The sequence below is a fragment of the Calliopsis andreniformis genome, chromosome 12, assembly GCF_051401765.1.
Source record: "Calliopsis andreniformis isolate RMS-2024a chromosome 12, iyCalAndr_principal, whole genome shotgun sequence".
NCBI lineage: Eukaryota > Metazoa > Arthropoda > Insecta > Hymenoptera > Andrenidae > Calliopsis > Calliopsis andreniformis.
The window spans coordinates 3,806,755-3,832,945 of record NC_135073.1 but is presented as its reverse complement, the minus strand read 5'-3'; the positions used below and the strand labels follow the sequence as shown (position 1 = coordinate 3,832,945).

Here is a 26,191-nt window from a genome sequence, read left to right as displayed (position 1 = left end):
TTCTTGCGAAACGTCGACTGTTCCCCGGATGTATTTTCTACGTATGCATTAAAACGGTGACTATACACAGCCATATTGATTTTTCCGAAGGTGGCAAATCTCGTAGACACCGATTGACGTTTATCCCCTCGCTCTCAAGCGGGGACGTTTTCTTCGAACCTGCTGCAGCATCACATTAAAGCTAACCAGCACGACGCAACAAGACCAGTTGTATCAGAACTCTCGACTCGTGAAAATCGTAACACAGTTACGACCACTTGTAAACACTTCTACGCTTCAACCAGCAGCTTGGTGAAATGTACGGGACGGCTATACCGAAACCTCCAACCGCTTTGGGGAAAAACAGTGAACTTAACGCATCGCCCCCTGATAAGGTGAGAAACGGTTGCTAGGAAAATTCGTGGAAATTCGTGGACGCTTCTGACGCAACTTATCGCAGAAATACATGTGATTATAACTTTCACAACATTTAACTATTAGTACGATGTTGTGATCACATGACTGACAACTTATCTTTGAGTTTTACGTTTTATTCGTGAAGATAATTTGTACTTTCTAGCAGCGAAAGCACAATAAATGAAGCAGTGTTGATATATTTAATATTGATTACGAGTTCGTTGACTGTGGCTGAAACTGTGATTTCAGTTACTATGAATTGTAAGGATGCTTTTTTTACTTGTTAGTAACTGCAATTTTAAAATTATATATTTGAAGAAAGTATATTCGGAAGTCTCTTAATGTTACTTACTTTGAATACATCTTGGATTAATGCATCTCAAATATGACAGAACATTTCCTTTACTACCTATATATTTTTTCTCTTCTTCAATCGATTCAAATATTAGAGCATACTTGAGTTTTTCGGATCAGGGTTTCTATATTTCGAATTTGGACCAGGAAGTTTAGTAATCATTTGTAGTTGTAATATATGGGTTGAGAAAATAATTATATTGTTTGCAAAAAACGTCTGCAAGTATTCAATTAAAAATGGTGTTTTTATTTTAACGTTTTATTAGACTTCAATGATCTTTTTATATTTATTGGCTTTTGATATTTGTTTTAATGATCGACGTGTGATTTGGTTTCCACTTCAACAAAAGTATGAAGTTCATAGTGTACAGTATATAATTATGATGATGATCTATTTAAAACATGCCGCAACCATAGCTACAATCATAATTCTTAAGTTTGATGTACATTTAGCATCGTTTGATAAATTTATGTCTGATAAAGGCATGATTCTATTTATGGCAGCGCCAAATTTTATCTTGTGACATTAAATATTTTCTAAATCGACATTACTTATAGAAAGAGTTTATAATTTTGCAATTTTAAAATGTATTACTTTACGTTACAATACTGTGAATTTAAACCAGACAAAAATTTAAACTAGTTTAAACCAGATAAATATTGTTAATTTTTTATGTGTAATTAATTGCTTCTTTTTTAATTAAAATCATCTTTTTAATTTCAAGACAGTTCTACTAATTTTAATCGAAAAGTATATATTCGATTAAGTTTTTATCAAAGTTGAGAAGCTTATTTCCATTTAAGTTTCATTGGTTTCTATTTGTTTATAAATTTTAATGACATTCTAGCAAAGTTAATAAAATTACATTTATTGTAATGAAATTTAGATGCTTTTCACTACATTTTGACCTGATTTTCATAAAAGTTTAATAATATTTTGTGAAATTCTGTGCAGTTTAGTTTAGTATGCTTTCATTTATTGAAATGGAATCTTATAAATGTGACTAATTATATACTTTCCATTCTTGCTAATTGTCAAACCCTAAATAAAATTTTATCATAAATTTTCCTCAAAAGATTCCATAGGTTGTTATAAAATTAAATCATTTCTCCAACCTTTGTTATAATAAATGTTGAACGATAATTTCATATATAAAATACTTGTAGTGTAAACAATTACTTTATTGGAGGTTAAAAATAACTTTCCATTTTTCTATAACAATAATAATAATAATGTCTTTACTATGGAGTTTAATCCAATTGATGTTAAATGACATACTATTAGGTTGAACAAAATATTTTCAAATTTTTTTTCTATACAATGTTACTACAGTGTTCTTTACCTGTAATAGAATTTCGTAACAATTATTTATTCGATTTGTGTTAACTCATTTAATATTTTATTCCTTTCTCTGTCCACAATCATGTTTACAACTTTCTAGTTGTTTTCTGGGTCGTATATGTCATTCGAAAGTGTTATTTTTTAAAACTTATAGTCGATATGTACGTACTACTTTAGGCATTTTAAAAGGACCTTCTGTTATGAAAATAGTTAACAACGTTTTTGACATGTATAAAGATGGATCAGAGAAATTTTTATTGAAATATACTACATTGTGAGCAACTGGCAACCAGTGGTAATAAATTAAAGCGAGTTAATGTATTACAAGAATTTGTTATTGATAATTGTACCAATGTATTATTGTTTAAAAAGATTTCCTCGTACGTTTTTAATTAAAATGAAGTTGTCTTTCTTTATGGCAACCTTTAACACACATTTATGTGTTGACTTAGAAGAAAATTAAAGAAACTGTCTCTACTAACAAAAATGAAATATAGAAAATTTCGACAAATTTTAAAACAAACCAAACTAATTTAATTTAGTTTAGCTGCTAATAATAAAAAAATTGATACGACTTAAAATACAAGGAAAAAGATTTGCAAAATGAAATTGGGAACTTGTAGCGTATCATTTGTAATTTGTGTACATTTATCTTAACGCCTATATATGTATCTGAGTACCTTTTGTATAGATTGCCATAAAATTATTTACATAGGAGCAGATTTAAAAGTTTTGGAGAAATCATGGATCGATAAGATTATAGAATATTAGAAAGTAAAAAATTGTCGAATGGATAACAAGGAATGAATGGAACTAATTTATTGTTTAATCCGACGCATACGTAACATATGTATTTAAAAACAGAGGATTCGGTCTGTGAGGGCCAAGATTCAGTGGTTTAATTTCTATGAAATTTAGAGAAGGTTATTCGTTGAGCTTTTAATGTTTGAATGAAAACATATTTTTTTATAGTAAAGATTGCAAAATCCGTGTTAGCAAAGTAGAGAGAAAAACGGAAATTTGAATTGCTACTTTATAAACGAGGTTAAAACGTCACATACAAACATGTTTGACAAGCGATGTAAGTCGTTTAATATGATAAAATAAGCGATTATTTGCCTTGATGCAGCCGATGAAATCGTTCAATAAATTACTAGAACGTTTCCATGAAATTACACGTGTAGTTGCATATAAATAAGTGGGTATGAATGTTAGTGTCATTCTAGTACTAGTACTTAAGCAACAGCGCGAGAAACTATATTAGCTCTATCAATGGACATAAAAGACTATCGCAATTGATAAAGTAATTAAAATTATTTAACCCTTAGCCACAGTGGAATCACTCAAAGATATTATTATTATTTCTCTAACACGATAAAACTTAAGTATTCAAATTTTTAAATTATCAAATTTTCAACTGATCAAATTTTCGAACATTAAAACCTTTAATTTACAAATATTCAGAATCACTTTATATATTTGTTTTAATTATCTGAATTGCAATTAGAGGTACTTTGTATTCTACCTCTAAGCGACCATATTTCTGTATAATAGTTAAACAAAGTAATATTATCAATCTGCGACTAATGTCTGTTATGACACGTTGTTACGTAATACTTTCTGAATAAAATTCATCACGATTACATCTGAATATTATGTAATTTTCTAATTTATGTAAGTGTACATATCACGTTGATAAAAGAATTGAATTTTTCAACAATTCATGTTATGTAATGTTATTATAACAAATCTGTTTATTTTAACCTAAATGACGAATAAAATTTCATGCATGATTTTATTCAATATCGCACTATTCAGTCACAGTAGTGCCATTCAGTCACAACAAAATAATGTTTTAATTAATTTGAAACTATTGAAATTATCAATTATTGCGAAGAAGAGTAAACAATGAATAAGCTAAGATATACATTATATCAATGCAGAAGATTACTTACAATATTTAGAAAGATAAATATTCTTCGTTTCCCCTCAATACATATATGTATATTCTCCCTTAATATGTTTGTACGAAATCAACCCCTTATATGTTTCCGCTTGATCTGTTATCAAAAAATGTCTCCAAAGAAGGAAACGTCTTCCTTAATCTTTGCCTTCCACCATATTCATGGTGTAAGGTAAACTCGCGTTAGTTCGTGATATTTTTTTAATCATTTCTAAAGCGAAAACCACGCATCCAATTTGACTGAGGAAAAGTGGATCATACATTAGATTTTATACAATATTTGTTCCTCTTTTTCTGAATTAAATTCGGTGCATAGTGTTCGTTTTAGAAACGACTGAAAAAATATCACGAAGAAATTATCATGTAGAAATTATTACGTATAATAGTAGGTGTATATACATATATGTGTATATCAAATAGGAGATACATGATATTCCTAAAAGCAAGCCAAATATAAAAGATAAATCTTTCCCCCTGGTTACGAAATGCCACTTATTTCGTCATGCTTCTTTTCTAATAAGTGTTCTAGAACTCACTTAAGTAAATTATAACGAGTAAGTTGAGTAAGTTCCTGTAAATTCGCTATATCATCGAAATTCAATTTTTTTTTTTTTGGTCAGCTTCTTTCTTGACGTAATGGAGTAACATAAAGATCGCTGTCAATGGTATACATAAGAACTGTATTATTCTCTTTGACAGTAAAAGTGCAATCTTTGATAGTAAAAGTGCAAAGAACCGACGATATCATACTGGATGTATTAAAAACCAACCACACAGCGATTGACGAAGGGAAGATAATCATTCTCGCCTGGATAGCATCACACGTTGCTAACTGGTTGCTGACAAAGAACGTCATCTCTTTACCACCTACGAAGAACCCACATAGAATTATTTCATCTGATCTTCAAAAAACCTACAAACGTCTCCAACACCATTGGAATAATGAATCGAAGCAGTCTGCAACGTCGCACGGTCTAAAATTTCACGAAGAATTTTTTAATAGATTCTTAAATACATTACATCTCGAACTCTACGAAGTGTGCATTAAGTTTTTTGTTTAGTTTTTTTTTTAATTTAGGAGAGGACAAATAGAACGCTTTTACAAAGTAGGCAGAAGCGCCTTTGCCTTGTTTTCGAGAATTTAATTATTGAAAATGTGAAAATGTCTAAGGTGTACAGTGTAACAGTATCCCTAATTTTTGAAACTTTTCAATGACATTACAAAAAAAGTTAATGTATGAAATTAATTGATATTTTGTCACCCATAAATTGCAATAATTAAAATTCCCAAGGTATTTTTTTTTTTTTTTAAATTGGTCATCTTTATTTTTTTAAACGGAACCATATATGTTTTAATGCACTATTTGTTGTATCTTGTTGTTACTAATAAAAAAGTGTTAAACTATTATATATAAATTTTAAACTATTCTTACGAAAAACGGTTGATTTGGGAGAATTAATTTTAATATTGCAAATTGATACTTCGGCTGACTCGAGTTGATTGTGTGTCTCATAGAGAAGTATTCACTTTTATTATCTTATCTCTTTATAGTATCCATAAAGCAACATTCTTGAATATTATTTAATTAGATTTAACGATTTTAAAAATTCAAGAAAGAGAAACATTGTAACAAAGTGAGCTTCTCTCACTTCGTTACAAACAAGCAATTTATTTTACTATTTTCTTTACGTATAACAATACCCATCTTAATCAACCAGTTGTAAATAGCCGGTATATGTTTTGCATTTGATTGAAGAAACAGTTTTGCAATGTTTTGTATCAACTTAAGATAAGAACAATGCTACTAGCATGTAAATCAGAATAATTAATATATCCACGATAATTTTGTAAGTAGTCTATAAACAGCATACGAAATGCAATATTTTTGGAAATACACAAGTATTTTTGTGATAATGTATTTCATGTTTATCAATGTATAATTGTAAACGAGTTCAATATGATACAATTTTCCTAAACTTATTATTGATCATTAAGGATTTAATATCCCTCGTTATTTTAATAAATTTCATATTTGTTTGTAATATCACAAAAGTGTTAAATGTATGTAGATTTTTGTGAGTGACTACATATGGACTATAACGTATTTCGTAAGCCTTAATTTCATTACATGTAACATTAATATATAAATTTTGTGATACTGTACTTAGAGTTAAGGGTTAAATATTTACTCAAACAAATTTTCTCGAAGAAATACAATTTCAAATAATATTTCTACATGTTCATATCCCAGGTCCATAAATACGATCCATATGACTGGTACGTGCTTACTTTAGCGTTCTTAATCGACGTTGCAATCATTTCGAATTATAGAGCGATAAAAAGTTCTCCTTCAAACGCAACGATTCCACATTCACCTGGGACCCCAAAATACACTCGTTCAGTGAAATCGACCTTGACATCTAAATGAACTGCTAATACTGGCATGATGCAAAATCAACTGGAATTACATTTGATCAAAATCGACGTTTGTGAAACATTTGGACTTACTTTCATCATTCTTCCGCATTCTGTGCGTTTTTGCAGAAATGAAAATGTTGCGTGTAACGACATTTCTTACGTAACTTGCCTGAGGGAGCTAGACAAACAGGGAAGGAAAAGAAGTGTAACTTCAGTGTTTTCCTGGAGTTGAAAACTCTCAAGTTCCCCTTTTCCCAGTCACCAGATTACTGGTAACATGGTCAATAATGGACAATAAAAGTGGGAGAGATTCTCCTTGTATAAAATAGACGTGGGACAGGTTAATGGAACGTAGTTTCAACAAATCTATCAGTCAGATAGCAAAGTGTTTGGTGTAGTTCGAGAGAAGACATTCGTTGGCTTATGCTCAATGGTTACGACGTTAAATTTTATCAATAATGTTAGATGTAAGAATTCTATATAATAAAATATTTATAATCTAAATGACAGTAATCATTAGTGGATAGTAGGATCTAACAAATATTAAGAACTTAAATTAATGAAGTAAAATTAATTCCAAGTGGCGAATGCACTATCAACCACTAGCTTTGGAATCAGTTTGTGATTTAAGTAAAATGAGAATTTTCTTGTTGAATAAACAGACTTAAATAAATGTAAACAGTTGTGTTTATTTTGCTCATTCCATTAGAATAAAGAATATTATCAATATTATTGACAGGATTAATGTAAAATGAAAAGAAATTTTGTTACGGCGGCTGGTTGTGTTAAATTTTAATGGATATTAAGTGCTTCTAAACGTTGTCGCTAGTGTACAGTCAACATGGGAACAATGTATTTTAATTGAAAGGTATACTTTTTTGTTTTAAAAAGCCTAAATTAATGCATGGAGGAAATTACATCAAGGAGGGCAGGGATTCCGCTAAAAGTACCTGCTTGATTTTCTCTCCCAAGGAAGATGACTCTGTTGGTGCTCTGGGAAAATATCTCAAACTTTTCGCTGTGAGTACGACATGTTTGCTCCAAAGTTAAGATTAATTGGATAAGTTGATTCTTTGAGGCCACTTTTTAATTACGATTAAGAAGGGATTTGACACTATGAAGCTGGTAACTTATGAGTAATTATAGGAACGAGAACTGGAGTATAAACGTTGTTTGTACGTTAGAAATTTGAGTAAGTTTTATTATTGAAAATAACACCTGACAGTTTGCTGTAAATAAAACGATTTAAAAAATATTTCGATTCAATAAGAAATAAAGTATAATTTTACATAGTATCACAGAATGAGGAACTTGGTAGTGAATTTTGAATAATGCGGAGATAAAAAAGTAAAACAACAACTATAAAACTCTTAGAAAAAGTACTTCATTTATCTATATTAAAATATTTGTAAAAGTATTGAAAATGGTTTGTTGATATGCAATTGGATAAGATTTTATTCAGGAAAATGATATGTATTTAATTTCGTTTCATTCAAGAAGTAGTTTATTTCAAATTTATTTCAGTTCTTTCATTCTTTAGTTTTATTTGAAATTAAATGAAACTAAATACAATATTATTAAAATATAATTTATATAGTAATAAATGATACAATTTTCCCGTAATATCTGATGAAGAGACTTGATCATCTAAGTGTTGGCTTTCCTTATGTAGAATTTATTTGAACAATTTTGTTTTCAGCAACACGAAGTTAATCTGTTGCATATTGAATCCAGAAGCTCTCTTCGTCGAGCAAATATCTATGAATTTATGGTGGAGTGCGCGCCTGGTGGCAATCTTGGCGCAGTGATCGAGGATTTACAGAAACAATGTAGTTATTTCTCAATAATCTCTAGGTGAATATCTTAAAAGCATAGAATTAATTATTAGAACTAATTATAATATAAGTGACAACCTAAATACTGTGTACATTGCTAACTTGATGGAAAACTAGAAGAGGACAACTTTTTATGTACAGAGTGAGTTACCTAACGTTTGCATCTCAAATATTTTTGTTATTTTTTAAAGCACGTCAAATGTCTCAAATAGAAAGTTGAATGGTTCAATGGAGCTCATACAATAGCAAGAGAATTTTTTTTGTCTTTTTTTGTTAAAGATATCAAAGTCAGCTCCATTTTTTAAAAATGGAACCATCTCTTTTTAAACACTTACAATGATAGTCCCTTTCATTAGGAATTCAGGAATTATTCAAGGTCATTTTAGATCGCGGACAAAGAAAACGTATAAAATTTAAAATATGAAAAGGGCCTGCACTGTATTTTGCCTACATTCACAGTAAACCGTTATCATATCACACCTTTCAATGACTGAATCACTGAATTCCAGTGAAAGGGGCTATCATTGTAGGCGTTTAAAAAGAAATGATTCCATGTGTATAATGCAGCTGACCTAGATATCTCTAAAAAAATGACAAGAAAATTGTCTGACATTGTATGAGCTCCATTGAACCATTCAATTTCATTCTTAAGACACTTGACGTATCTTTAAAAACAACAAAGATATTTGAGGTCCAAACGTTAGGTGATTCACCCTGTATAATTCATAGGTAATATGCAACATGATGTTAAAATAGCTTAATCACTAGCTATTTTCAAAGTTTAGTAGTTTGCAATCTTTTGTAGTATGAATGTAGATTACTTAAAACATGAAGAAGTATAAGTATCGTTTGAAATAATAGTTATTACGTTTATTTCATATCTTTTAATTTAAAAAAATTTCAAATAAACTGCGTGTATGATACAAGAATTGAAAACTCTTTAGGTAAGTTTGATAACGTAACTTAACATAACATAACACTGTATATAAAAAATTATTTGGTCATCCGGTCATTAGAGAATTTATAGCGATATTTGAAGTAAGATTCAACATAGTTGATTGCTTCAACACAATCAACATACTTTCAATATTCTTAATTATGAATTTAATAGTGCAATCATTATTTTATGCAACGATTTCTTTGCATCTAATCAATAGTTTCAGTTTAATAAAAAGATTGTTTTCTAGAATCAAAATATCACAAAAGGTTAAAAATTTGTCTAGTATCGTTTCTTCATTGTATCTTTACTGGAGGTACTATTACAAACAGGAAGAAGCGAAGAAGTATTTTATGAGTACAATGGAATTATTTTACTTATAGAAATCACAAAGACAATATGGGAACAGTTCCTTGGTTCCCAAGAAGAATTAGAGACCTTGACAAATTCGCAAACCAAATTCTGTCCTATGGGTCTGAACTTGACAGCGATCATCCAGGATTCACGGATCCTGTTTACAGACAAAGACGCAAATATTTTGCTGATTTAGCTTATCATTACAGGCAGTAAGTTTTATCTGTAATTTGTTAAATTTTAGCAATGTTTGAGCTGGTTTTTGCAGTATCGCTCGCGTAAATTTTATTCTAAGCTTGATTTCACGTTTTAGCGGTCAGCCTATTCCAAGAGTGGAGTATACCAAAGAGGAAATCAAAACGTGGGGTACAGTTTTCAGAAATTTGACCAAACTTTACCCTAAATATGCTTGCAAAGAGCATAATCATGTGTTTCCTTTGCTTATTGAAAATTGTGGCTATAGAGAGGATAATATTCCCCAATTAGAGGATATATCGAATTTTTTAAAAGGTAATAAATTGTATAGTAAACATATTTTAGAGCATTATAAGTATGTATACTGTAGTATACAGAATAACCTAAAGAAGTTCAACAATTATTTTAAGAAGATAAACTTGCAGAAAATTTTATTTTTGAAAATGACTGAAAAATACACCAAAAACACCTAAATTTGTATTTTAATTTTGACAGAAGTGAAATAGTTACTTCCTTTTACTTTATGCATATGCAGGGTGTCCCAGGTTTTTTCGGCTAGACAGTGGCAGTATATTTTATAAGTGAAAATAAGAAACTAATGTCATATAAACATAGGTTAAAAAATGCTTTATTAAAAAACTAGAAGAAAAATATGAAATAGCAATGGACTGATTGGAAATATTTACCTATTTTAGTTCCATATCAATGTATCGCCCGTGTTTGAAAATACAGCATTAACATCTATGAAAAATTGAACGCACTATGTTACGAATTTCTTCTTTGTTTTCTTTCATTTGTTGATAGACACACTTCCGTTTGCGAAATCGTAAATAAAGTGAATATCAACATACTCTCGATTCGAAAATCTTCGCAGTATGTTACTACTATGATATCGTATAACTTATTAAGCAATATTCCTACTATTACCATGCATATTAAAACGATTTAAATTAAAAAACATAGCTTGGGCAAGTAAACACAGATAAGAGAAAAGTATGATTACCAAGAGAAATACCACTAGTCTGTTGTTATTTCATATTTTTCTTATAATTTTTTAATTAAGCATTTTTACGCGTATGTTTATATGACATTTTTTCTTTATTTTCGATCCCAAAATATACTAACACCGTTTAGCCGAAGAAAACCTGGGATACCCTGTATAAATACGATAAATTTTTAATTGATAAAGTTGAAGCTTTTGTAATAATTCTCATAAGATTAAAATATCAGCAGTGCAGTTTATGATTAATAATAGTAACTATTTGTTACTCTGGTTTTAACGAATCGTAATAAAAGTATTTCAAAATATTTTATTTCATTCCAGTAATAACCCAAATTTTAATTAATAAAAATATCCCTTTTTTGACATGGTATTGTACTATATTAGTATCTTAATTCAAATGTTATCTTATTTTAAATTATAACATTATATTTAAACATATTATGTATAACTGTATTACGGTTTTCAACAATTATCAAGCAACTTATTTTTTTATATTTTAGTAAGTAGAGATCACTGATAATTGTTAAGAGAAAAATTCAATAGTATTTTTTAATCAATATGGTATTAATGTATATTTGTAATTTGTTGATATATTCTACGTTTGTTACAGATTGCACAGGTTTCACCCTACGTCCAGTGGCTGGCTTGCTCTCTTCGCGTGATTTCTTGGCCGGCCTAGCTTTTAGAGTGTTTCACTCCACACAGTATATAAGACATGGTAGTAAACCATTATACACACCTGAACCAGATGTATGTCACGAGGTACTGGGTCACGTACCACTGTTTGCTGACCCATCGTTTGCCCAGTTCTGTCAAGTTGTCGGTCTGGCATCCCTTGGTGCTCCTGACGAATACATCGAGAAACTAGCCACGGTGAGACAAATTTATTTTGCGATGTCGTACTTGACGTACTCATTTTTTTCGTAATTTTTTAATGAACATCGAAGTAACCTTGAATTTCCTTTACCAAAAACTTTTCAATGGATTTACTTTTTAATGAACAGCTTAAAAAAATTAATTTCTTGCATGGTCAGTGTTCTCTGCGTAATTATTTTTATATTTTAAAAATGAAATTTTTGTAATGTTGATTTTATCTTAATAAGGGAAGTTCTGATAGATTTATGTCAGATTAAATTTTATTCATCAAAACATACACTTACTTCTTTAATAACTGTTACCAAAAAAATCATTGACACTGTAATTAGCAAGGACTTACTGTAAAGAGTATGTTTAACGTACTATAATTACGGAATCGCTAATGTAATTTTGCGTTAGCAATTAAATGAAAACCAAATGCAATGTTTACAGGAACCTAAATCCAAATTTGTAGTAGTTCCATGTAGGTACCTATGGCATTGCTTTTATTATTTCTTAACAAGTAATTTACTCAGTATTACTTAAGAACTATAAAAGTAATCAGAATAGTATTTAATTTCTCTTAATAAGATGGATGACCACAATTTCACCAGTGCTTTCAAATTTGCCAATTATGGGAAATTCGTGAACTATTAATTAAAATTATAAAACAACATTGGTGTTCTAAACGTCAGATAAGATTCTAAAGATAAGACATTTGATAATTTCACTAAACAGGTATTTAGAAAAATTCTAAAACGATTTAAACGTTAGCATGACGAAATTGTGGTCGGCTATTTTATGATATTTTGAAAGTTGTCACCTGCGACTGATCGACCATGTGTAATGGCTCTTACTGTTTCAATAATTTCAGTTTGGTGCATTAGTAGACACTTAGGTAGTGTTTTAAATTTCGTTAAAGAACGTTTACAGAATTCAGAAGATTTCTCTTAAAAATCATGATTATTTATTTATTTATTTCAGTGCTTTTGGTTTACTGTGGAGTACGGTATGTGCCGACAAAATGGCGAATTGAAGGCCTACGGCGCAGGATTACTTTCCTCTTTCGGTGAATTGGAATATTGCTTGAGCGGCGAGCCAGAACTGCGACCTTTCGAACCAACAAAGACGGCGTTGCAAAAATATCCGATAACGGAGTATCAACCCGTCTATTTTGTCGCCGAGGACTTCGAGGATGCAAAACAGAAGATGATGTGAGTGGACAATTCTGATTTACGTGCGCAGATTGCCTTATCTACGACGAGGGTGCAAGCACCTTACGTCATTTTCGTACTATATGAAAGTTAATAAATTCGATGAAATGCTTGATACTGCTTACGTAAAATAATTACTCAGCTACATCTGTCTATGATAGTATGATTTAGACGCAATTTATTTGGTGTCAAAGAGCAGTTTTACTGCATTTCTAACACTGGGATAGTTCAATATTGTATCGGGCATGCAATATTGAATCATTTTAATCAGTTTGCTTTCATTTGTCGAGGAGGGGGGAATATCTAGTGATATTATATTTTTGAATTGAATTTTATGATATGAAAAGATTCTTTATAGTGTAAAAGAAATTATTCTGTTTTTACTTTAAACTAACGTATTAAATCAATTTGAAGAACATTAATGAAACGTATAAAATTGCATGTGCTTCAAAAATTTTCATTCATATCAATGAAATTTATTTGAAGAAATTTTTGCAATATCACATGTACAAAAAGTTACATCAAGATGTGTTGAATTAATTTTCCGTCTACTAACGTGTCTGACCATAAATAATTCGATTATTCTGTGTATGTCATTTAATTTTTCTTCCGTCTCACATTTATTTAAATAGTTGCTTATTTTGAATTGTATATTTCCATACCTTGCTATTTATTTTATAATTCATATTATTTTAAAAATTGTTTGAATTAACAGTTATTTAAATTAATAAGTTTGCGTAGTAAAATTTGAAATTAACATACAACTATTCTGAATAACAGAAACTCTTAATATAGTTAATAAAATAGATATATACACCTATAGTATAATTGATAATTTGTACTTCATTTGAGAGGAATGAATTAAATTAATAAGTAATGAATTAATTTCAAAGTAAAAACATGTGTTAATGAATGTGCCATAAGATTTCTAGTTGTAGATACCGTTATTGTACTAATTTCATGAGTTCTAATTTGTATTTTTGGTTTCAGTAAATTCGCTGAGAGCATTCCAAGGAAGTTTGGAGTTAGATACGACCCATATACCCAGACCATTAATATAATTGATAGTAAGCATCAAATCGAAGATCTTGTGTACAACGTGAATCAAGAAGTACAAATACTGATGGATGCTTTAAGGAAATTGAACCAATAGAATTTCATGTCTGACCAATTATTCATTTAAGTTAATGCGTTACTTGTTATTTAGTAGATAGTATATGTTAATACCTAGATAAAAATACAGCTTTTTAGTCAAAATAAAATAAATACAAATTTAGTTTTTAAATTCGAGTTAATTTCAATGAATTGATTTGTGACTTGTAACTACGTCATTTTATAATTTTGAAATTACGTTATGAAAGCTAAACAAAATCGAAAATCATATTGTACAGAGTAATTTGCGTTGTTAAAACTTACGTAAGAGACTTTTTATGTTGTGAAATTCATTTAACGAATGATCTCTGTTTTAAGAAACCCTTATTTGCATATTGTAAATGCATATATTTTTCAATTTTTTTGTGATATCTTGTACAATTATTGTCTTAATACATCTTGGTAACAGACACGTTGCTTGTGGTCTAGTTTCGATTATCGCGCGAGTTTCTCACGGAATGTATACAAATTTTCGCAGTATATATTATAGTCGATGTAGTAACAACGATCGTAAAATATATCGCTTTCGACGTGACACTCACGCGTATAATATACATACCTCTCTAAGTTACACATACATGTGAAATTTGTTTGTAATTGTACATTTACAACAAAATATATTATTTTTCATATGTATATCATACACATATATAATATGTCATTCTTTATTACAAATATATACACGGTATACTATTTTAATTGATCCATGTAAATATCACTATCATTTTTTCATTTTTAAAGTACTGGAAACTGCTTGTTGAAATTTCATATTCACATTTAAAAATGCATAATATAGTTTCACAATGCTTTTAAATAATTTTAGGAACTTTATTTTGCACTTTTGAACTATTAGATGTTTCAGATATTTACAAGAATCGACTAAAGGAAGACACCTTGCATATGACACACACGTATACAAAGTCTTTCAAAATTATCAAAGAATGAAAACTTTTCATAAAAAGACAAATATTCTTAAACCTTTTATAATAAATAATTCTTAATGTATACCAATGTTTAGGTAATACTTACGTTGTTAGGAGCAATATTAAATATTAACTGTATTCTTTTAATAATATACATGTACAAAAAAGAACATGAAATAATTCGTTAATTGTTATTCCTCCAAAACAAAGTTTTATATTGCACACATTTTAACTTGTCCCATAATTTTGAATCACTTTGTATATACATATACTATGTAAATATACCCTGTTCCCGGAAATACGGATCCTGGTTTCTTTTTAATTAAATCGCGAACATGATAACAAAAATAATTAAGCTATCTGGAATAAAATGTCTGTACAGACCTATATGCAAACAATTCCAGAAACGTTTTGTACTCTTGTAAATGAATTAAACTATCCTCTCTAGACATCCGCTGAACTTGATATCGCAGTGTGACATCACACTTTATCATGGACAAATTCCTCAATTTATACGTGTATACTTCATAATTGGTAACATCATTCCTACACAAAGGCAAGTAAAACTATAGTCATAAATAAATGCGTAATGAAAATGGTCCACAGAAATTTCAAATTATCACTGCCAGCGTGAATCGAATACGTATTCCAAGAGAATAACGTTAGAAAACTATTTAAAAAATATTATATTAAATATCAGAAGTTCATAAAATAAATTTTCGTTACTTTGAAACGAAACAAGAAAATAGACAAAATGTTTTAGAAATTTCTGTGAGCCATTCAGCTTGCGTTAAAATCGCAGTATACTCTTCGCACGGAATATTTTTCATAAAATTCATGTATAAAAATATTAAATAGTAAATCTACCATATTTTCTTTGCTTCGTCAAGTATCGCAACTTTATGCAAGAAAGAATGCAAATTTTGTTTCTATTGATAGACTTTTTTTAACTGGTCCTTCTATCTTTCCAAAATTAAACAGACGTTACAGAATACGAGTTATTCGGGAAAAAATGATTCAGTTTTGCGATGGCCTTTGCTGCTGATTGGAGGACGGCTCCATCTCGTTATACAGCATGTCAGCTTGATGGGGACAGATTTGAAAAGGCACGAGATCAGGAGGATTGCCGTTCTGCTGCGTTGGTCCCTGTTGCTGTAGCTGTTGCTGTGGTCGTTGCTGATGCTGCAGCTGTTGATGAGCTTGCTGTTGCGTTTGAATTATCGTACCCACGTTGCCCTGCGTCGTGGTGGAGACTGTTGGCACTGGACTGACTGGTAACGGATGAGAAAATAGTTCCGTAGGCACTATGGGCACAGGAACAGTGATTGGTAAAGGAAGAACGTTTACACCTTGTACGCTACTGGACGTGGGCAACTGCATGTTTGAGTTATTGGTATTGCATCGGTTCATTTGTTGGCAGGCGTTCGTTGTGTTGTATGGCATACCCGCCTAGAACAATATTTTATATTGTAGACAAATTTCTTCATTTATCATGGTACAGTAAATTCTCGTCATATGTCAACCAGAATTTATTCGTTACATACAGGCAGTATAGTTTAGAACCAGTCGCTCACACTCCAATCTTGTTCCTTAAGGGATAATTCTATATGTCAAAATAAAACAAAAATCAAGAATAAAAGAAATTGTGTTTGGGACTTGATTTCAGAGTTATTAATTGATAGAAAAATATCTAAAATTTGCTAGAAATATATCTGACTTGGGATTTATTTTACTACTAGCATAAGTAGTCAAGTCAGACACAGTGAAACCAGTCGAATACGTCCCGCATCAGACACATTTTACGCGCATATTAGGCATTCTTCTCAACAGTTATTAATTCGAAAACAAATACAGAAGAAATCCAACTTTGTCTATTTCCATTTTGATCTTATTTTAGCATATAGAATTACGTACCCTTTAAGATGTTTGACACCTATCATTGACATCTGAGTTATCGACATCCTAAGCGATGAACATTCTAACGAGCATTTACTGTACTTTAAAAGTCTTTCAGTAAACAATACTTATGTAGGAATAAATTTTAATACTGCTCATTGTAAATCTTGCCATAAGTTTTTTTACAAATGTACTGGGTGGTTGTATAAAAATAAAATTGCTCAATAAAGTATATACCTTTCTGAACAAAATACACGAAACAAGCTACGTTAAATGATATTTTTAGAGGCGATAGGAATTACATACTTCTATGTGAAAACACCAAAGATTAAATAATCAGAAATAGTCGAAATTTTTAGTTTCAGAATACGTATTTTGCGATATTTACAAACTTGTATTAAAGCAAAGGATTGACATTTTGAATAAAACTTTTGAATTTATTCGTCATAATATATGTTAATAAATTCTGATTAGCTAGATATTATTACATTATATATTTTTCTTACAATCATGCAATTCATTTGTAATAAAACTATAAAGTTCAATAATCTAATAAAATATAAAGTTCAACAATCTACAGAGCTAATAATATATTTTTTGAGATACTTGCATTGAGCAACGGCGATAAAATACCATATCTAGCGATAAGCAGTTGTTCTGATACTCTTCTCAGCTCTTCTTGCTGATGCACTATCAGCTGTTGCAGTTCCTCGTGCTTACGCTGCAGCTCATCTTGAATTTGATTCTGCGCTGGTGTCATCACGATACCTGGTTGATGTAACATCTAAAAATATTCAGATTTTTAAGGTTCGGTCAAGAATAAAACTGGGAATATAAAATCAGCAAAATTATCAATAAAATTCAAAAGTTACGTAGAAATGTCAAGAAATTTACTAACAAATGATGAAGATTCTTAAAATTTCAATGAGTATTAAATTTTTTTCTTACAAAGGACGTACAAATTTCATGGAAATAAGTATTTTATCGTTGTCAAATGATCAATATGAAAATGGGAATATTCATATTTTCCAATTTAGACCAAATCTGATCGGTGACATAAAATTCAGATATGATTCAGACATGATTTTATATAAATTTAATTAATTACCTCATGTGTAGGTAAAGCTGAAACAATTGGCGCAGCAGAAGCCGTGAAACCAGTGCTAACTACCGGTTGCAAAGTAACAGTTCCATACTGCGTCTGTTCCATGAAGTTAATGCAATTTTGGTCAACCTCTATCTGAGGCTGTTGCGGCGTTTGTTGCGGTTGTTGCCTGTTATCCAACTGAGGCAAGTGAGTCTTTGATGCCACTGGACTATTTGCAGATGTGTCCTTCGTTCTACTGACATGCGTTATTTGCGAATGTGGAGAATTTCGCAAGGAAGTCGATATCGAGGAACTATCTGAATTTTCGACTCGATGCCGTGGTCGAGTGTTCGATGGTAGTGATTTTGACGTTCTCGACGATTTAGACGGCCACTGTGTCATTGGAACTGAGCAAGACGTCGTCACCTGTGCATATAATAACATTTGAATTATAATATTAGAAAAGAATTTTCGATACCTGCAAATAAAAATTCGCGACATTTTTCAATACTTAGGTATTAAAATTCATTATATTTATAGTATACTCGAACTGTTTAATTGCACCTGTATATTAAAACTTATGTGTAGTTTTAAAGTATCTTAGTTTTTAAATTTGAGATATTAAAATACAATACGTTTCTTTAGTTCTGGCGTGTAGTATGTTTTTATTTTTTATGTAATATAAAATATAAAATTATGTTTAATACTAATTTAAAACGAACAAATATTATTTAATTTTTATGTCCTTAGTTTTAGTTTTTTATTCAACTACATAGAAAATAACTTTCTATTATATTACGTGCATTATATAGCATTACAACTCATTATACATGGATAAGAACTTCATGTAGTAAAAACGAGAAAGAAAAGAAGTGAAGAATGGACAGTCTTTGGTCAGACATGGTTCGTAAATCGATATAACTAAAATAAAAATCACTTAAATTATTGAAAATTCATAGAATATGTGTAAATTTGGCAAAAATTTTATTGTATCATTTCAATTTGCATTAGTTTGTTTTTTAGATTTCTATATAATCTTTTTCCTCTATAAATTGCGTTAAAATTTAGAATTAATTTTTACATGATTCTAACTAAAATAATGTAGTTAAAAAATATCAAAATATAAAATGAAGTAATATTGTAAAAATTATATTAATATTATTATAATGCACAAATAATTTTCAAGTCCCATTATAAGACAAATGAAAAATTTCAATCCTTCCTCTGAAGTTTTCCATACATTAAAATTTTTCATACTATTAATGTACCAAAATTACCTCAAGCTAAAAAAGAAATACATAATGGTTACCATTACTTGTAGTAACGACTAATGTAACTACTGTAAACAGCAAATGTAACTCGCTATTACAAGATAAATACTTAAGAATGACGTTTTTCATTAAATAAAAACAAAGGACACAATTTTGTTCTGCCCAAAGACAGGCATTAAGCAGTTCTGAGTCATATATATAAATTATTGCCCATCTTAAAAAGACGATCTTAATGATACCTACCTGTTGCTGTTTTACTGGCATCAGAACTTCTTGGTTCTGATCTTTACTGAAGCTCTCAGATTCCTTTCGTAATTCTTTGATCACAGCCATGTAACTAACCACGTAATGTGTGCACACTATGAATTCAGGCTTCGAGTTCCATTGGTTGTACGTAATGTAGAACCTAGTCTGTAGCCATATCCATTGCTGGCCTTTCGTGAGGAATCTGTAGTAGCAGGAAGTACCTTCGCCTTTTTGCATCACTGCAAGCAGTTCTTCGTCACTCAAACTTCATCCTTTGGTTTTCAACTTCATACTTACATGATTCGTGGCACGTAACAACCTTATCCAAATCATCAACGTGATAGTAATCGTAACCAGATGTGCCCAGCACCTCGAAGGGTAAGTACCCGATGATAGGCGGCGCTCGATGGTCCAGAAATAAAAATTTCCACTCGAGACTGTGACGCGAGGTGAACTCTGACCTCGTGTTGTCCATCACGGATAATTCTCTGATTAGCTGGGGTGTCTGAAGGCGTCCTGTACCCACGAAAACTAATCTAAGAGGAGAGAGACGCGTTTATTGCTGTCGATTCAATCATGGGTAGCTTTTTATGTACAAGGAAATTACTTCGTGTCGATTCCACCAGTATTACTGAATCTCGTGTTCGGAAGTAGATTGTCCACCTCGGTGTCAACGTCAGAACCTGTAACGAGCGAAAGATGAACTCTTGCGAATATGCATACTTCTATTTCACAAAGAAGATGAAGCTTACAAATTCTAATGAAATATACAATGTTAGATAAAAGTAAGTGGACAGTTTGTAAACTTGTAGTACTTAAGGATACGGAAACTTAAGGAAAAGTTTTGACATCTGCTGTCTAACGCCCTGTATATCATAATATTTAAGTAGGTAATGTTAAACTATAATATTAATTAATAGAAAACTGTTGCTATGTTATAGTTTATTAGCAGACAGATCGTCAAAATAAAATGTTCACTGAATATATTACGTACGAAAGTATCCGACGAATTGCACAAGTTCGTATATTGGATTTTCCTGAGCGTTTAAACCACCCCTTTTGATGTGGCATGAAAAAGATATTTGATCGTCTGCAAGTATATTTTTGTTATTGACACACACATTCGATGAAATTTTGAATTGTTCTGCGTGAAAAATTACCTTTCTTAATGTTTCGTCGGTCTTTCGTATTTACAGGATTCAATAAAACGTTGTAAAGTGCGGATTGATCTTCTTGGTAAGTGATATCGTAGATCGTCGTGTTCTCCAGCTCGTTTGGAAGGTATCCAAGCAGAGACGTAACACTTTCGGATACGTAATAAACTCGCCCGCTTGAAGAAAATACCATTATAAAACCGTCCAGAGCCTACATTAAAGAAATGTCGTTTGTGTTTTTATCATTAAACATTTTAATTTATAGGAATTCATACTGAATGGACTGCGGATACTTATTTTGACTTTATTAGTGTATACTAGCGATAGAAAGATTCGCACAATAATTGCATATATATGAGTAATTATCTTTGATTTTGTATTTACATACGAAAGTAATAAGTTTTTTACACCTTATTTATTTTAAATCAGATCTTTTTTATACTTTGATCATACATGTAATAAATATTTAATTTAGAATTTTATACTTTAAAATTAAAAAACATCTAATTGATGGCCAATTTCAACACGTATAGATATATTGTAAATAACAAATGTATTTACGAATAGTAAACAGAGATAAGCAATAATTATAGTGATTTATTTATAACTTCTTTACTAGTTTAAGTAATCGGAAAATATTTAGTATTATTGAACTTACGATCGCTAGCTTGACTTGGTTAAAGCTTATGATAAAACATCGAAAGCGACAAAGTAACTAAATTTCTACCATCATTTATGTTCTATAATCGTACCTCTAATATCAGATGCGTGAATTCTTCATTCGATAAGAACGATGGTTTCCAATCTTCCTGAATCTCGTGTACTCTAGACCGAACGGCGGACTCTGTAAAGTTTATAAATTCCAAATAAAATAATTATTAGAAAGTAACGCAACCTTGTAATCTTTATCGTTTAATTCATACCATTATGATTCTTTAGAAATAAAATCGTTGACTTTAATACAGTGGACTTGTCCATTTTCCGAGTGTTTGAACTGACCATGCTTCCAAGTTCGTTCACAAGCATATTGAATTGATCTCGTCGTTTTTTCTCGCTCAAATTTCGTGATCTCCTAATGGTAGAAAATAGTCAACAGTAATTCAAGAAGTTTCTGATTTTGAATGGAAAGAAATAAACATCTTTTAACAGAGAATACTCACCGCTTCGTGTCATCCTTATCGTCAATGTCATCGTCCATTGTGTCACTGTGCATAAGATTCGTAAATTAAGTAACAAAAACATAAACTACTTATCTATAAGCATGTGATAATTTATAAATTTATTATGTAGTACAACGTATTTTGATATTATTTAGTGAAAACAAATTCAGCTTTCTAAAAACTTAATTATTGTTTTGTATACCTATGTAAAATACGTTTTAAGTTTGTTTAAATTAATCAATAAATTCATGATACAAATATTTATTCCGATGCTTAATATATATTAACTTGTATTAAATTTATACGACCTAAATTCAATTGAAGAAATATTCATATGCTACCATCAATATATTTTAAACGAATAAAATAATGATGTATATAACAGGAAGTAGTCCATTTCAGTCTTACATTCTTATTCTTTACAATTTTCCATTAATATTAACTTTTATTCAAGTATAAATATATCGGTATTCTTAATCTACATATTTCACGCACTTTATCAAACAAGAAGTATGCATTAACTTCATAAGCTTCAAAAATTTTATTGGAATTTTTAATTTTTAATTATAGATACATAATATATAGATGCATTTGCATTGTAGCAAATGTATTTAATTTGATACTTATTCCGAAATTATAAAAAGCTTAAATTTTATTACTACAAATTAATATTTTGAAATGTTCGGTTACTAAAAATATATTATTACCTTGAGACGCCATTTTTAAAAAAACTTGAACAATTTATGCATGTACATCCATTTTTGAATTATATAATTCTTTTGTCTATAAAATTTATGTACACATTTATATACATGTAGATTTAAACTGTATATAATTAAATTCTATTTCACTTTTAATTATTTCAAACCTAAATAAAATTTGTAAAAAATTCCAACGTTCGAAATGAGCTATAGTGATTTTATCTTGCAGTTAGTAAATAAGGGAAATCAAAAAGAAACAATAACATTAACGAAGAAAGAATTTTCTATCGAGGTACTAAAACGAAAATTAAATCTACGCGGGATCGAATTACATTCTACCGTTTTCAACGATATTAAGGGAAAATAATTTGTGTGATGCTTTCCCATGATTTCCTTCAGTTACGGTAGGGTAGTATGCGCATTACGATCGAATCAATATCATGGACCGTCTATTGTGTAACAGGTTTGGCAATCAATATTCGTTGGGAAAACGATGCTTCATACGATTACTGAAGGAATATTTATGTTTAATATATATTGAATATCTCCAAATCATGCTGCTGATTTTAATTTTCTGAAATGTAAACAAACGTAGGAAATATGCAATAGCAGTTGCAAATAAAACACTTATCTAATAGACTTTTTAAAAAGTCTCTTGTAAGTATTAAGGGTAAGAAAAATAAATACAAAAATTTGAAAAATAAATTCGAATGAGAAAATGATATGACTGCTGAAAATGAGTCATTAGTTTGAAGAATTAACACATAATTTATGAAGTACAAGTAGTTAGCGTGATAAAAGAAAATGCAATAAATATAAGAAAACAACATGAATATTTATTAAATTACAGTATTTCAACAATTTAGAAAGCAATAAAATTCTAAATTAATAAACAAAAGTCATCAAAAACGTCATCTGACAAGTGCATACAATGCATTAATGAATCGCGCACCACAGCTTCGTAACTGCCTCGACCAGTACAGACTCTAATCCTTCTAAAACATCGTCGATTACATAAATCAAAGTAATCGACGCCAATCAGGGACCAGCTGGGAGCATTGATCGAGAGTAGTTACGTCCTAAACGATATCATTTAACGATATACATAAGGACTCATAAAAACCGCGACAGTAAACATCGATTCCTCAGCGATTGATCGATAGAAGACTCAACGAGAACAGTAGATCGTTACCGTTCATGGCCAGACACTAACCAATCGCGATGCGTCTACATAGAACGTTGCGCTCAAAGCTGAAGGCAAACGCTCCGATCTCGCAGAATAACAAGTCCGCTCTTCGAACGAGCTAATGACAGTCGAGCAACAGACGAAAGCGAGTGAAGAAGCGAAAGGAGAAAGAGCATCAGGTATAGGACATGATGGTGCGCTGGAGGAGATCGGCTGTTGGACTCGTTTCAGGGGGAAATCTATGCATAATGAACGATTGTTCTCCGTGTCACTCACTCAGATTGTCGGGAGGAGCGTCCTCGCGAGTAACTCGCCATGGAGCTTCGTTCGCGGCTTGATGACGTATTGCAGGGTTTAATACGCAGCTCTGCTGCTACAAATCGCACGGTCCTCGGTTCCTCGAGGCTCGTCCTCCACGGTGCGATTCGGATATAGTAAACTCAGGTGCTCTGGGTGCCACTTCCGCGGGCAACGTCGACGCATTTTTCACTGACTCGGTCCCAGAGGCCGGATGTCACTCGTGCGCGACCGATCCTCTGTCTCCGATGATCAGTCGAGTCAGCCTACGTACATGCGACGCTTACACACGACTTTGCAATGGAAGGTACGCGGCACTGTCTGAAGTTGCATTCGATCCGCGGCTGAGAAGCGCATGGACGCATGCTCCGTGATTCGAAGCTGGAGATTCCATGGGGCATAACTAGGGTCTAAGTTTCTCATGTTTCATTCGAGAATTTTGAGGAGTTTCAGAGGGAGAACTGACTCTTCCTTATGTTTTGATATGATTTTTTGAAGAGGGCTAGTCCGTAGTTTCAGAATTTTTTGAAATTTGCAATTTGGTTGAATTCTTTTGATGCACGCTCCAAGTCAGATCTTGAGGTTCTAGTTAGCATAGGAGACTTTTAGCTCTCTGACTGCTCTTCTTGCTTCTATAATGTGATCAGCTTAGGGTATTAGTTGCGAGCCTGCTTAACGAAGAATGATCCTCGATGTATATTGTAATTCAAACTTACATGTAACATGAGAAGTAGCTTTTACTCTTTTGGTTTAGAAGTTATCTTAAAGAAGGTCCAGATGTAATGTATTTTATACAGTTTAACTTTGATTCACATTTGAACATTTCATAGAACATCATTCTGGTGTGGAATTATATTGATTCGAAAAGTTGTCGTTATTGATATCATATTTTCTTATTTGTCATACGATTTTTTAATACTATCTGCTGTTAGATACTACTTATGAAGTGCGATTTTGCAACATTACTTCAACTCGTACTTTAAATTCAACAAATAGTAGTTGAAATAAGAATTCCAGGAGTCAGGATTAGGTTGTCTATTTTTTCCGAACTTTGCATTGACAAGGAATAATGATACAAATACCTATTACTCTTTATTATCCATCATTCATGAGAAATTTTTAATCAAATCATCGGTTTCCTTAAATTCTTTCATTCAAAATGATGGGTGCTGTATCTCTGTCCTCTGCAGTTACAATCACCTTATGTTACAATCAGTGAAAGGAATATAGATGCTGATAGGAAAATGTGACTAACTTCAAGTAGACTTTTCGCCAGCAGATCATGGATGCCAAGCGTTTTCCGGCACCGCGCAGTCGCGACTTATCATTGCACTGGCATCATTGCCAAGGCACTTAACTGTCGTTCTACACGATTGGCTGGTTTGCGCTGCACTATTTCGAACGTTGCACCAATCTCTCTTGGCTACACATGCAGTTTCTAAGTCGTACCAACTCGACAAATACTCCAGTTAGGACGTGATAACATCGATTCTCGCGCGTCACTTCGCGAGAGCAAATTACACTAAAAGCTAGTACACGCTTGGACACACTTCTTTCTTTGCGTGTGTGTAAGAGTTGGAGCAACTACACGTAAATAGTCATCAATGATTATGGCTTAGGATGTACTATAAAGTGTTAAAGAGTATTAATGCGCGTAGAATGTTTCTAGGAGCACAGTACCTACGTACGATGGACAATTATTTTCTTTTCGAGATTGTTCTTATTTAAAGTGTCTTAAGGGGCTTTCAGATCATGCGCTTCGAAAACTAGGTCTGAAATTGGGAGGCTTGTGGTTTACACAGTTACGTTTTAATTAGTTACACAGTGTGTCTGATTTTTATGCATATTTAAATATATTTTGTAAGGTTTATTTGCAAACACATTTTCATTTTACCAATTGAATTTATGTATTCTCATTGACACGTGTTTATAAAATGTAAATATCTGTTGAATTATATTTTTATAAAAAAGATATGCATATATATGCTTTGAGTAAATATTCGCATTTTGTATTAGTTGCACGTAGATGTTCATTACTCTATAATTAGAATTTCTGTGTTCGCCATACCTATATGTTCAGGAGCTATAATCTTATTTAGACGAAACTAAATGAAACTTTTACATTTTTCATTAGAAAGAAAGATAAAAACTGTTAGCTCTTGAAAATCTTATACAATGACAAATAAATGTTAATATCCTGTAAGAGTACTGTATACTTTACTTACCTACATACAAGGTCATCCTGCAACCA

The 26,191-nt window shown here is 31.1% G+C and overlaps 2 protein-coding genes across 2 annotated transcripts; one reads left to right on the top strand and one right to left on the bottom strand.

Moving 5' to 3' along the window:
- The first annotated feature begins 228 nt into the window (after positions 1–228).
- Positions 229–14,707, top strand: Hn (phenylalanine hydroxylase). Its single transcript, XM_076389350.1, has 8 exons — positions 229–374; positions 7,366–7,494; positions 8,174–8,328; positions 9,630–9,812; positions 9,914–10,110; positions 11,409–11,671; positions 12,638–12,867; positions 13,858–14,707. The coding sequence occupies exons 1-8, from the start codon at positions 297–299 to the stop codon at positions 14,018–14,020; spliced, it is 1,398 nt and encodes a 465-aa protein (XP_076245465.1). The 5' UTR covers positions 229–296; the 3' UTR covers positions 14,021–14,707.
- Positions 14,708–15,107: 400 nt separating this feature from the next.
- On the bottom strand, positions 15,108–24,221 carry Clk (circadian locomoter output cycles kaput protein Clock). The gene is made up of 12 exons (XM_076389349.1): positions 23,920–24,221; positions 21,757–21,801; positions 21,520–21,668; positions 21,349–21,440; positions 20,603–20,807; positions 20,437–20,532; positions 20,050–20,125; positions 19,740–19,978; positions 19,440–19,681; positions 17,947–18,351; positions 17,449–17,622; positions 15,108–16,391 (listed from the first exon to the last, which is right to left on the bottom strand). The coding sequence occupies exons 1-12, from the start codon at positions 23,958–23,960 to the stop codon at positions 15,960–15,962; spliced, it is 2,196 nt and encodes a 731-aa protein (XP_076245464.1). The 5' UTR covers positions 23,961–24,221; the 3' UTR covers positions 15,108–15,959.
- Positions 24,222–26,191: the final 1,970 nt, after the last annotated feature.